This window comes from Emys orbicularis, chromosome 9, assembly GCF_028017835.1.
Source record: "Emys orbicularis isolate rEmyOrb1 chromosome 9, rEmyOrb1.hap1, whole genome shotgun sequence".
Taxonomy (NCBI): domain Eukaryota; kingdom Metazoa; phylum Chordata; order Testudines; family Emydidae; genus Emys; species Emys orbicularis.
This window is the reverse complement of record NC_088691.1, coordinates 105,768,813-105,781,676: the sequence shown is the minus strand read 5'-3', so window position 1 is coordinate 105,781,676 and position 12,864 is coordinate 105,768,813. Positions and strand designations below refer to the sequence as shown.

At 52.4% G+C, this 12,864-nt stretch overlaps 1 protein-coding gene across 1 annotated transcript in view; it reads left to right on the top strand.

The window, feature by feature from the left end:
• The window catches only part of LOC135883351 (probable cation-transporting ATPase 13A4), a 69,265-nt gene extending 56,670 nt beyond the window's left edge, over positions 1–12,595 (top strand). Inside the window, exons 22-30 of the mRNA XM_065410414.1 lie at positions 762–804; positions 1,957–2,066; positions 3,366–3,462; positions 4,288–4,360; positions 5,988–6,162; positions 6,932–7,152; positions 8,926–9,014; positions 10,212–10,292; positions 12,374–12,595. Of these exons, the coding sequence (XP_065266486.1) occupies positions 762–804; positions 1,957–2,066; positions 3,366–3,462; positions 4,288–4,360; positions 5,988–6,162; positions 6,932–7,152; positions 8,926–9,014; positions 10,212–10,292; positions 12,374–12,595 (1,111 nt within the window). The remainder of the gene's footprint in view (positions 1–761; positions 805–1,956; positions 2,067–3,365; positions 3,463–4,287; positions 4,361–5,987; positions 6,163–6,931; positions 7,153–8,925; positions 9,015–10,211; positions 10,293–12,373) is intronic.
• The last annotated feature ends 269 nt before the right edge of the window (positions 12,596–12,864 follow it).

Here is a 12,864-nt window from a genome sequence, read left to right as displayed (position 1 = left end):
AGGTGAGTCCAGTTCAGGAGCACACAAAATCCAGAGTCCTGGGCGTGACGTATTTCAGTCACCCAGCCTGCCAGCTGGGATTTTACCGATGAAATATAAAGAATAACTTACACTAATGTAGCCCCTGTCAGGACCCCAGTTATGGGGAGGGCGCGAGTCAAGGACAGGGCCTAGGCTGTAGAGGACATGGTCCGAGTTCATGGTCAAGGCCAGAAGCAGCAGTCCATACAGGTGGCACGGTGTAGGATCAGGTCAGCGTGAAGGTCGAGGAGCCGCACTGCGTTAGCCAAGGGAGCCAGCCAAAGTGGGATTAGGAGAAGCTAGGAAGGGGACCAGGGGAGTGGAGCAGGGGACCAGGACCCAAGAGCTAGGCCAGGTATCAGGAGTGCACCACAGGCTCTGTTTGCAGCAGCAAGTCAGGGCTCTGCCTAGTTGCCCAGGCAGCCTGCAGCTGTTTTTCTAGGCCTTAAATAGTGTGCCTGGGCCAATCAGGGAATGTGGAAGGCTCCACCAGCCAGGATCTCTGTGGGTGGGACATCCAGTGGTGCTAGGACCCGTAGGGATCACCAGCTGCTATTCCCCATGTCCCCAGACTGTCAGGTGGTGGTGTAGACATCGCAGCCACCCAGGAGCCAGCCGACCTGGGTTCCAGACCTGCAAATCCTCACAGCCCTTTCCATCTAAAGCGTCAAATGCTTTGCAGACTAACCCCCCCAGCTCCCTTCGCCCCGTGCTGAAATGCTCTTTGGTTTGGTTTACAGTTACTTTGTGGGCATGTGCGGAGATGGAGCCAATGACTGTGGGGTGAGTGGAAACCCAACTTAAACATGGTTTGAAAAGCGCATTTCAGTGCCAGGGAAATATCCCAGGTTTAGTAGCCCTGGAGAGGCAAGTTCTCCACAGAGCAGCTGCATCAAGGACAGCTGGCTTAGGCCATGATCCTGCAGTGAGTTCCTCCCAGGGACAAGAGCCATCCATGGGTGGAGCTCGTTGCAGAGTTAGGGCCTTCGGGACCAATCCATCTCCCCTGAAAGCCCCATGAGAGACTCCCATGGCCATCAGCGGGGTTTTTAAATGATTGGGAACAGAAGGTCGGGGATAAGGAGCATTGTCCTGTGGGGACAGTCCAGTCTTTTTAATACACCCTTTAATGGTGCAGTTTAAGAGGCGGCTGTTCACTGTAGGTAGCGAATAACAAAGAGCTCTTACCTTCCCCCTGTACAGCCCCTGGGTTGGACTCTTCCCTGCCTCAGTCCATATAGAGCCCTGTGCCAGTGGGAGCAGCTGCCCCCAAGAGCGATCCGCCCCCCAGCGGAGAGTAGCAGGGTTTACACTGACACCTTGCCGGGGGGAAGTGGCACTGGAACATTTGTAATAGTGGGGGTGCTAAAAGCCAGCCCCCTTACCCCTATCCGCTCCTCCCACCCTAGAGGTGAGGCTGGGACTCCGGGCACACAAGGCCGGCAGCCGGGACTCGGGCGCGCAGGGCCGGCAGCCGGGACTCCGGGCGCACAGGGCCGGCAGCCGGGACTCCGGGCGCGCAGGGCCGGCAGCCGGGACTCCGGGCGCGCAGGGCCGGCAGCCGGGACTCCGGGCGCGCAGGGCCGGCAGCCAAAACCCGGGGCATGCAGGGCGGCAACTAAGACCTCAGTCGTGCAGGCCCGGCAGCACCCCCTGCATCCCTAATTCCCATGCCTATGCCCTGGGATCTGCCAGGGAAGATAGCTGGAAGATACAGCTGACATGCCATAGGAGGGGACTAAGGAGATGCGTTAGAGCATCTCCCAGAGGGACTGGCCATGCCCCATCGGCAGCCTGTATTGTGCACTGCTGGGGTGGCACTGTCTGGCTCCCGGCGGCCCTGTGGAGTACACAGATGGCGTTGATTGGTAGGCTGGCCGGCCAGTCAGTGTGCATTGCCAGCCGGAGGGTACTGACCAGGGCTGTGCATTTCAGGCTTTGAAAATGGCCCACGCTGGGATATCGTTGTCAGAGCAGGAGGCGTCGGTGGCTTCACCTTTCACGTCCCGAACCCCCAGCATAGAGTGTGTGCCCGAGCTGATCAGGTGAGCGCAAGCTCTTAGCGCACTGCTAGAGCAGGGAAATCGGCTCCTGTCCCACGTTACAGCTGGGCTTTCCCATCCCAGCAGAACCTACATCAAACTCCAGGGCCCTGAGGATGCGCTTTGCACTGCTCCTGTCTAAGAGAACAGCTTTCAGTACAAGGACTCTTCATTTCCTCACAGCTGCGAAGGGGGAGGCCTGCCACAGCTGTGGATCATGTGGCTAAGAAGGATTTCAGTGCCAGGGAAATAGGAAGAAGAAAGAGCTATACAAAGAGACAGATGTGTCCATTGTGCTAAATCTGGGCACTGCTATAGTGGCCTCCATCACAGGGCCCTGCCGCACTGTGCAAAGAGCTAATAAAATAACACCGTGCGGGGCCATCCCCTGAGGATCTCAAAGCTCATAATGAACCCTTGCAATGTCCCACGAGGTAGGGAAATAACATTGTCCCCATTTCACTGATTGGCAAACCAGGGTATGGAAGGTATGGACTAGCTCCTGCTCCTGTTGAAGCAAAGGGAAGCAGGACTGGGCCCTAAATTAGTTGCCCAAGGCTACACACGTCATGTGACAATGGTCAAGCATCACAGAATGAGTCACTTTCTTCCGACACTGAACAAGGAACTTGATCAGAATAAGGAAACCAGTGTTATCCTTAGCACTTCTCTCTCTGCTGCTTTAGTGTAGAGCTTCTGCCTAGAGCCGCTCCCAGCAACCCTCCCACCACAGCTTAAAGAGACAGGATTTGTTGGGACTAGAACCCAGGAGTCCTGACTGCCAGGGTACTGCTCTAACTAATAGACTTGCTGCCTCCCAGAACACCCCTCTGCTTTGTTTGCACTTGAAATCCATGAGCTACTGGCTTTCCTTGTAGGAAGGCCGGGGCCCTGATTTCACATAGCTGAGACAGCCGTGTTCCTCCAGTGATTTGAAAAGCTCGGGGAAGAGCCCCCTGGTGTATTCTTGCCTTACTAAGAACGCTTAACACCCCCAGCACACTTTACAGTTTCAATGCTCTTTAGCTAGCCAGTGTCTGGGGCGAATGGCGTCAGGACTATACCCTGGAGTCGGGGTTAGCAGGGTCACGTCCTACTGCTGCATAGCAGCAGTTCAGCAAAGGAATTCATTGCTACAACATTCATATTCAAAAGGACAGGCCCAGGTGATAATCCGTCAGGGAGTCATCATCCCATATCTCGTGCACTGCTTTTCAACCCGACTTTCAAAGGACTGGGGAAAGCTGCACCCCACCCTCCCCCGTCCGCTAATCATTATCATCTTTTCTCTTCCATACACAGGCAAGGTCGCGCTGCTCTCGTCACTTCATTCTGCGTGTTTAAGTACATGGCACTGTACAGCACCATCCAGTACCTTGGTGTTCTCCTGCTTTACTGGGTATGGCTCTGGGACCAGGAGTTTGTCAGTTAGAACTGAAGTAGGCCTCTGCTCCCGTAGAGGGGGAGGAGGGTCTAATGGCCAAGACACAGCCAGGAGAGCTGATTTCTTCTCCCAGCTGAGCCACAGACTCCTTGTGTGCCCTATGGCAAGTTGCTGGACTGCTCTGTGCCTCAGTCTCCCCAACTGTAAAATGGAGCGACTTTTGCCATTGACTTCAGGGGGAGAAGGCCCAGGCCCAAAGCAGGGCCAGCCAAATGCACACACAGAAGGCAAGATGCAGCACGCTATCTCAGGCAAAGGCATGTGCACAGGTGATGGAGGGTGAGAAGAGAGGCTAAGGGATTGCTTGCAGAGGGGGGCTGCAGGAGAGGAGAGAGGTTCTTCGGCAGATGAGCACAGGGAAACTTTTCAGCTGTTAAAAAGTGCATTGGCTAAAAATGCCAGAGCACCCTAAATTGCCTTTGGATGGAGCCTTCCCATTTAGTGAGGAGGGATTTGCATTCAGAAATCATCCGGCATCAAGAAAAGAACTTGCCCCTTCAGATCAGTCTCTCTTCATTTTTTGAGTGAGCTGGAAGGATCCTTAGCTTGCACAATGACCATGCACAAAACGATTGTGTTTAGTGCAAGCTCGGCGACAGGGCCTCTGTTGGAAGGATTGTCACTCATGGTACACATCATCTGGCTGAATAGCATTCCCAAGGCTTTCAGAGCAAACTGCAGAGTATTAGCCCTATGGAAACACTGTGGGTTTATGAAGATGAAACAAACAACCCTACGGCAAATGTCTGATTTGTGTTTTCTTTTTGTTTCTCCTTTCAGCAACTAAACTCCTTTGGGAATTACCAGTTTTTATTCCAAGATCTGGCTATTACCACTGTAATTGGTATAACAAGTAAGCTCCATAGTCACCTTTTGCGTAGGGGTGAGAATAGATCTCAGCTAATTTCTTCCTCCCGGGAAGTGTATATTCCTGCACACTGAAAAAGAAAAAGAAAACCCCGCAGCGAGTACAGTATATTTAAATCAGCAGAGAGGGCTTACCGCGCAATAAGAGAAAAGGGTTCGAGTAGATGGGAAATCCTTGGTGCTGGGCTGATAGGCAGCCAGATCTGGGGTGAGTCTCAGTAACTGGGAGAATTTCTTATGGGCGAGAGACAACAGCGGCTCGTGCAGAGAAACTTGAGGTGGAAAGGAAACTCAGGGCCTTCTCTACTATCGAGGCAAAGCTGGAAGATCCCAGGGGCAGGAGATACAGACGGAGCCATGCGGAAGTGAAAGAGCGTAAGGGTGCATTGGGGGAGGGCCCGATAGTAAGCCACAGCCAGTGGGGTAAGGTCAAAAGTTCGCAGTCCCCAGTTCAACTGCAATTGGAGAAGAGCATTCGCTCCTTGATACAGGTTAAAATCACTGGGACCAAAGAGTACAATCTTTGTGCAAGCAGCCAGTGTGACCACGTAGCACCCAGCGCGGGCTGGCCCTACAGATTTGTTTAGAACCCCTTTGGGGATTCACAGCTTGTTCCGAGATCTGGCTCTTGTCACTCTAATTCACTGCAACAGCTGTAACAAGCCAGCTCCATAAAAGCCTGCATGGGAGAGAGTGGATCTGCAGCTGATGGCCACTCACAATGCAGCACATAATGAACTGAGTGCCCATACCGCACATTAAAGCTGTGCATTAAAGAGGTGAGTGTAATGTTATAAGGGAACGTGGGGGAAAGAAGAGCTTCATGGATACACTCTCCTCTGCTCTATCTTGCTACTGTAGACAAACAAGACAGCTTTACTGTGAATTTACTCCATAGTACTCTCCACATGTAAAGACCAGGATTACAGATTTACACCATAAGATCTAACACGGTGGATGCACAGATCTAGAAAAGAGGCCAGGCAGGAAAGGGGTTTTCGTTTGAGGTTGCAAACGGTTCGGAGAGCTAAGGCAGAGACATGCAATAAGGACGTGCTAGATGTCAGAAGCAGTGGAGGAGAAAGCTGGGCACTGCTGGTGGAAGGCGGAAACCAGTGCTAGAGAAGAGAGAGGGGAAAAGAGAAAGACAAGTTTGAGACAGAGAAGAGTAAATCCCCGGGCGCTCTAAGCACAGGGAAAGTAAGGACAGGGGTGCTACGCCTGCAGTGCTTTCTGTGTGTGTGTGACGGCAGACAGCAGCGCTCTGCACATGGTGGGGTTCAGAGAGCGGGGAAAGACCTCGATTACAGCAGCCTTAAAAGTGCCAGCCATGACTCTTGGTGCCTGATGAGAGCTCCCTTGCTATGAACCCCCTGCTTGGCATCATTGCATCAGGATATTCCACTGAGCTGTACCTCTCCCTGATGCTAGGGTAAATCAGGAGTAACCCCCCTGAAGCGTGCGCATGAGGGGAACAGCAGGCCTGGGGGTTTTCCAAAATAACTTCACAGACGTCAGATGCTGTCAATTAACCCTAAATGGCTGATAATAGTGTCAAGCTGCTGGTATCTTGGATGTACTAGTAAAAAAAAAATCCATTCTTCTTTTATCAGTGAGTTTGAACGGTGCCTACCCAAAGCTGGTCCCATACAGGCCTCCAGGCCAGCTGATCTCGCCCCCTTTGCTACTGTCCGTGGTCCTGAACATCCTGTTCAGCCTGTGCATGCAGGTTTTTGGCTTTGTCACCGTCCAGAAGCAGCCCTGGTACGCTCAGCACAACATCTACAGGTAAGCCCCGTGCTGGGGACTCCAGGCACAGTGGGGCTGGCGTACATGTCGCTATTGACAAGCTTGGGAACTGGGCTAGGCCCAGGCCCCAGAGGAGCGATTACGTGTAATAGAGCTTCTGCTGAACTCACAGCAGGATGGTCGAGCAGGAGAGACCAGAGCGTGAGCTCCCAGAGCACAGGGACTGCTAGGCCAGGTGGGGCAAGGGGAGGGTGTGCATCACAGTGCTCAGACGCACTCTGCGGGGGTCTGCTTTGGCAGCCACATTGAGGAGGCTGGTGTAGACAGGCTGGGGTTTTCCTTGTACGAGTCATTGGCCCTAGTGTGTTACGCATAGTCCAGGAACTCCAGATCACTTGGGTACGATTTCTAATAGCAAAAGGAGAGTATTTGGGGCAGCAGTTACTGCAACGAAGGTTCCTGTTTGGTTCCATGTAAATGTCAATATACCGCCTGGGTACTATTACAATGGATGGCAAAGCTCTGGGAAGGGGAAGTATGGTCTAGTGGTTTGCGCACAGGCTCTGGGTGTCAGGAGACTGGGGAATCTAGTGCCACCTCTGCCACTGCCTCACTGTTGGGCAGATCAATTCCCCTCTCCCTGCCTCAGTTTCTTCATCTGTAAAGCAGGGATAACAAAATGTACCTCCCTCTCAGAGCTGCCAGAGGCCCATTCATTAGTGACTGAGAACGCTCTGGGAGTCCCAGCTGGAGGCTGGTCCAGCCATGCCGGCTGTCATTACTGACCACAGGGCCTCCTCTTTCACAGTGCCTGCCTCAGTGGGAATAAAAGCCATGTGGAGAATTCTTCCTCCGCTGCCACCATCGGTTTCACTGGGATGGAGAATGCAGATGCCGGAGAGAGGGTGGACAATGGCTACAAGAGCTATGAAAATACCACAGTGTGGCTCCTTAGCACCATCAACTGCCTCATGGTAGCACTGGTGTTCTCCAAGGGAAAGCCCTTCCGGCAGCCCGTGCACACGAACTGTGAGTACAATGCACTGATTCCATGTGACAGGCAGAGCATGGCCTGGCGCAGAGCCCGAGAAAGCCAGCTCACTAGGAAACACCTTGGCAAAAGCTTTGTTGGCCAACATTTTCAAAAATAGGGGACCAACAATTTTTCAAAAGCATCGAACTGGTTGAGACGCACGGCTCCAATGGTTCCCGGGGCCCGGCATCTCTCAGAATTTGCCGCGAACTTTGTGGATCTGAGCTGGTGACTGGGGCGCATTTCAGCAAGAGGGGAATCTAGAAAAGGGCAGCCTGTTTATCAGCTCCCCTGAACTGGTATGAAACAAACTACAAACAAACGGTATTTGGTGTCTGGTGGGGTGGTGGGGTGGGCGGCCTTTCCAAGGCTAATGTGGACCAGCCACACATGTCAAGAAGAGAAGAACCAGAATTAAAATGCCGGCTACCCACCAGCCTTTGCTCTGGGTACCACTAAGCAGGCCTGTGCCCCCTGCAGCCTGCTGATAGACCAATGTCTGAGAGGATTAGGATTCAGGGCTTTAGTCTGGGCCCATCCCAAAGGAAAACTAAACCAAAACCAGAACATTTTCAACGGCCCCATCACCCAGTCAAGGGCCAGAGTAGCAATGAGAATCCAGAGCTGATTGCCTGTTAACTCACTGCCTGGCCCCAAAATACACCCCACAAAGACAAACTGAAAAGGAGGAAGTCCCTGGCTCTTTCTGGGAGTGCGCTCTGATGGCCTCTGGTGCCCACCCGGGGGAAATCACTCCCGAGCTCCTAGCCGGCCGTTCACAAGGCCCAACCAGAAGTCAGAAATGAACAAAACCTAGGAAGCTGTCTAGGCCTTCGCCTTGCAGCACAGCTCTCCCTTCCTCACCTCTGTGAGAGTCCACCAGGAAATGCTCAGCGGGTCCAGCCCCGACAGCTGCAATGGGAGGTGTTCGTTGAGCTGATAACCCTTTCTGAGGGACCAGTCCTAACATTCCCAATCAGGCAAAACTCTCTTGGAATTTTCCTTGCTTTAGGGTTGAATTAGCCCAGAGTGAGGATTGCGTGTCTGGCTCTTTGTTAGGGGCACTGGCGGGGATGGGCATGAGCATCACATTTCTTCGAGATGGTTAAGAGGTGACTTGATCATGACTGCAAGTACCTGCATGGAGAGATTTCTGACAGCAGAGGACTTCTCAGTCCAGCACGCAAAAGCGAAGCAAGATCCAGTGGCTGGAAGCTGACAATAGAGCCATTCAGACTAGAAATAAGGGGCACACTTTAACAGGGAGAGTAATTCACCCCTAGAATACCTTACCTAGGGATGTGATAGATTCTCTGTCACTTGCAGTCTTTAATCAAGATCAGAAGTGATATCCTGGGTCCCATGAAAGTCAATAGCAAAACTTCCATTGACTTCAACAGGGGCAGGGTTTCACCCCAGATTTCTTCCTAAGAGATGGGAGCACAAGTTACCAGGCTCGATCCAGGAATCACTGGGTGAGGTTCTCTGGCCTCTGGGATGCAGGAGGTCAGATTAGATCACAATGGTCCTTTCTGGCCTTAAAATCTATACATATAAGGCTTGTCTCAGCCTCGCATGTGTGCCCTTGACTGACCAATGCTAGGGTTTTTTTACTCGGTTTATTTTTCTTTAGCTCCAAACTCTTCACAATTTCATGGAAGTTTTGCGCTGCATGGCCGGTAAATAATGGGGGAAGGTACTCAGGAGTATGTGAGCAGCTGAGGACGCTCATAACCACATTGTTTCACCTGACTGCTCTTGTCCCTTAGATATATTTGTACTTGTGCTAGCAGTACAGCTGGGCATCTGTGTCTTCTTTGTGTTTGCCGACATTGACGGTCTCTACTCACAGATGGATGTAAGTATCATGTCAGGATGTGTTCTCTGTGCTCTAACCCTGTATTTTATTAGAGAGACCGGGTAGGGGAGGGAATATTTTTGATTGGACCAGCTTCTGTTGGTGAGAGGGAGACAGGCTTTTGAGCTTACACAGAGCTCTTCCTCAGGTCTGGGTGAGGGAAGGTCGAAAGCTCGTCTCTCTCACCAACAGAAGTTGGTCCAATAACAGATATTACAACCCCCACCTTGTCCCTCTAAAATCCTGGGACTGACACGGTTACAACACCACTGCATACTGTATTTCATTAACAGTCTGCATTAGGACACATCTGACAACCTGCACAGTCTCACTGGGTGTTCCAGTAAGTCGGAAGCCAAGTTAAGTTTAAAGTCGGTTTGAGTCAGATGAGAAGGACTGAACAGTTCCTGGGGCTCTGGGGATATACATTCGGTCACCTCTACATTGCCAGACTGAAACCAGCTTGGATCTGGGCACTCTTACCACCTGATAGCTGGATAGAGACCTATGTGTATTGTTCAGTCCAGTCCCTACCGGGGAGGTGTCTACGTCACCAAACCCACCTCACCCAGTGGCACTTGAAAGGAAGCATTATCCCAGGTAGTTCCATACCCACAGTAACACATTCTCACCATCACTGTTATCATGGACTAAAACTGGCTCTGGGAAGAACGGTCATGACAGCAATGTCATTCGAAGCGGCTTGGAAGAGAGGGATTTAGTTTACATCATAGATGAAGCCTCAATCTTTGGTGAGGAAAAACAGAAACACATGGGAACCCAAACTCTGGGTGAAAGCACCAATCCCTATTTTGGATCTGGGCTCCAGCCCTCAAATGAGTTGAACCAGAACCAGAGATTCCCAGATACCCAACCTTTGGGAAGTCTGGATCTGGATTCGGAGCTGGAATGACCTCTCTCGCTCTCGCGCTTTTAAAAAGAAAGAGAGAAATTAGATTTCCTGTTCCAAAGCTGCAGCTCTGTTTTCTCTGCTGTGTCATGAGATTAAAGGCTTTTTCAGTTCTTCTTTATCAGGATTTCATCATGCTAGAGACCAAGCTCACCCCCGTCAGCTCAGCAGGTAGTGGCTAACACGTCCAGCCAAACGAGGATGCTGTGCTCTGAGGATGTCAGCTCACACAAACGCTCGCAGGTGCACACACATTGCTGACTGGCTTCCATCTCCCTTTCTCCCAGCTCGTGTGCACCCCCACCTTCTGGAGAATCTCCATGGTGATAATGCTGCTGGTCACATTCGCGGTGTCCTTCGTTGTAGAGGTGAGAGCCTGTGTTTAATCTCACCTTTAAGAGTGTCCAAATAGCAAAATGGGTGTGGAGGCTCCCTGGTCACTTGCAGAATTAACAGCGAATGCTTTGACAACGGGTGAAAGAAAGGACTCGGTTGCTGGTGGAACTGGAGGTGGCATTCACTGCCATACAGGCTCATAGTGCCAAACGCTGTGTCTAGAGATGGGCTCGTTCATAACCAACAGTCTCACTCGGGCAGGGCTGCTAGGAGAAGCCTGCAGCAGCCCTGTGCTCCGGGGGTACATTTACCACTACAGGGGTCAAGAGGAACTGTGTACACCCTCCAGCTCCTCCGCTCTCCTGGCCTATGCACCACAGTGCCCAATTGGCTAATTATGGACTATATCCCTGGCATCCGGCACTGGGCACATCAGGCAGCAGATGGGGGGACTAAGGTCTGAGCTGGTAGGGGGACTCCTGTGCTGCTAAGAATTTCATTCTTCCCCTCCCTGCAGTAACTTATCTGCAGGGCTCTTTCTGCAGAGGGAGCCCAAACGGCTCCCAAAACTCCACAGTGCGTACTGGGGTGAAAGAAGCTTTTCCCAGGGTGTTGGCTCTGCATATTACTCCCATATGGCATAGGTGTCCTCCCTGCCCTGGCTCGACCAAGCATGGGAACATCTAGAAAAGCAGCGCTCACTGGGATCCAAATGTCCAAACCTGGCAGTGGGCTGCTGCATCCCAGCCTTGGCGCCTTTCCTTCTGAGATGAGCTGCCGGCACTGGGACCACTGCTCCCGCTGGGTGATGGCCCATCTCTCGGGGCCAGAGAAGGGTTTGGATTTTCTTCCTCATCTTCGAGGTTTTCCACTCAAATGCTGCACATTAGCAGAAGGAAGGGAGGCAGCTGTGGCCCCACTTCTCATTAAGAGGTCAGACCTGAATGGTCATACCCACAAGGAGGGACTCAGCCCCAGAGGGCCGGTTCCTCCAGAAGGTGGCTTGTGCCCAGAGGTAGGCATGGGGCAATGTCCTTAAGCGACTAGTGGTTACTGATGAGTAACTTTTCATTTGTCCACCGTGGACACGTCCAGCAACAACTTCATGAGCTGCAGAGACATTGCACAACAGCATAGGGCAGGCGGTGAAGAACACCATATCCTGCTGAAACAGCAGAGGCCACCTAGATAGGTTCGAATGCGATCAGCCAGAGTGGGCTGTGACCAGCAACCCCCCAACTCAGCACCAGGGCAGCTGTTTATGTGAATGATTCATAGGCTGGCGATCCCTTCTGGTTTACAGCAGCAGAAATTAACTGTGTGCATGCAGAAAGCAGGAGATTCCTCCTCTGTGGAGACAATGTGGCTCTGGCTTATTTCCATTTTGGACCCTCTTTCCTTTGCCCCCACACACTGGCCGCACGGCGATGAAGCAGGTCAGTGAAGCTGGTGGGGAAGGGAGGCGAGTTGCAGCTTGAATTTAGACCTACTTGGTACTGAAGAGTTCCCAACACCTTGGAGCCACACAGAGTTTGTTAAAGGAAATGCACCTGCCTGTGGGCAGAGAGGATGGTTCAGGGTCTTGATCATGGGAACCTTTACTCTTTAGGTCACTGCTCCAGTTCCATCCCAAGTCAACAGTAGCCCAATGTTGTACCAGCAGTGGATGCTGGGAAGCCAACGTGAGCAGCACTGGTGATCCCCCTCCAGATCCTAGTGGATCAGTGGCCCTGCTTGGCACCCATTGCTGGCAGCTACCCCACGGGACCCAGGAGTGAATGAACATCGAGAGATGAACTCCTCTCTTACCCTCCAGTAATTAGGCAGTGTGGAGTGAAGCACCATCCACTCCATTGCCAGAAGACCTCAGTCCCTTGGGCTGATTTTCAGAGCTGTGAAGGCCCATTGGTTTGAGTGGGGTTGCTAGGGTGTAGGAGTGTTAGAGCTGAGGGTTTGAAGCGGGCAGCCCAGGGGTTGTGCGGTGCGGTGTATCAGCAGGACAGGGTGGGAGAGTTGCTTTCCCACTCCTTGTGCCGAGCCTGTCCTGTGGTTGAAGGGGGAAAGCCGTGCTCTAGGCTTGTCAGTAGTTCACTCTTGGCCCTTACTTTCGCAGGAGGCTGTCATTGAAAACAGAGCCCTCTGGATGCTGCTCAAAAAGTGCTTCCAGTACCAGTCCAAGAGCCATTACAAGAGGCTGCAAAGGATGCTGGAGCAGGACTCAGCCTGGCCTCCTCTGAACGAAACCATCTTCTCAGAGTCCAGGGTGATACCAGTGGAGGACAACAGGGTAGCTTACAGGAATCCAGTGTTTGAAAGCAATGAGGATATGCTCTGAAGGAAGTGGCCGGGCAGATGCCCAGGACAAGGCTGCAGCTGGCCATGAAAGGAGTAGGCCTTAAAGATGTATGGCTAGAGCTGGGATTGGCCGAATCCCCACACCGGGCTGAACTTCTGGGCCCACATTCCCCATGCCAGGGTCGCTTTGTGACACACCAGAAGCATAACATGGCCGTAAATCCAGCTCTGGTGCCACAGAGCCAGTACAACGGTGCCCAGGTTGTGTGGCTCTGCCCCAGCGAGCCGTGGCCGCTGGCACTGGGGTAA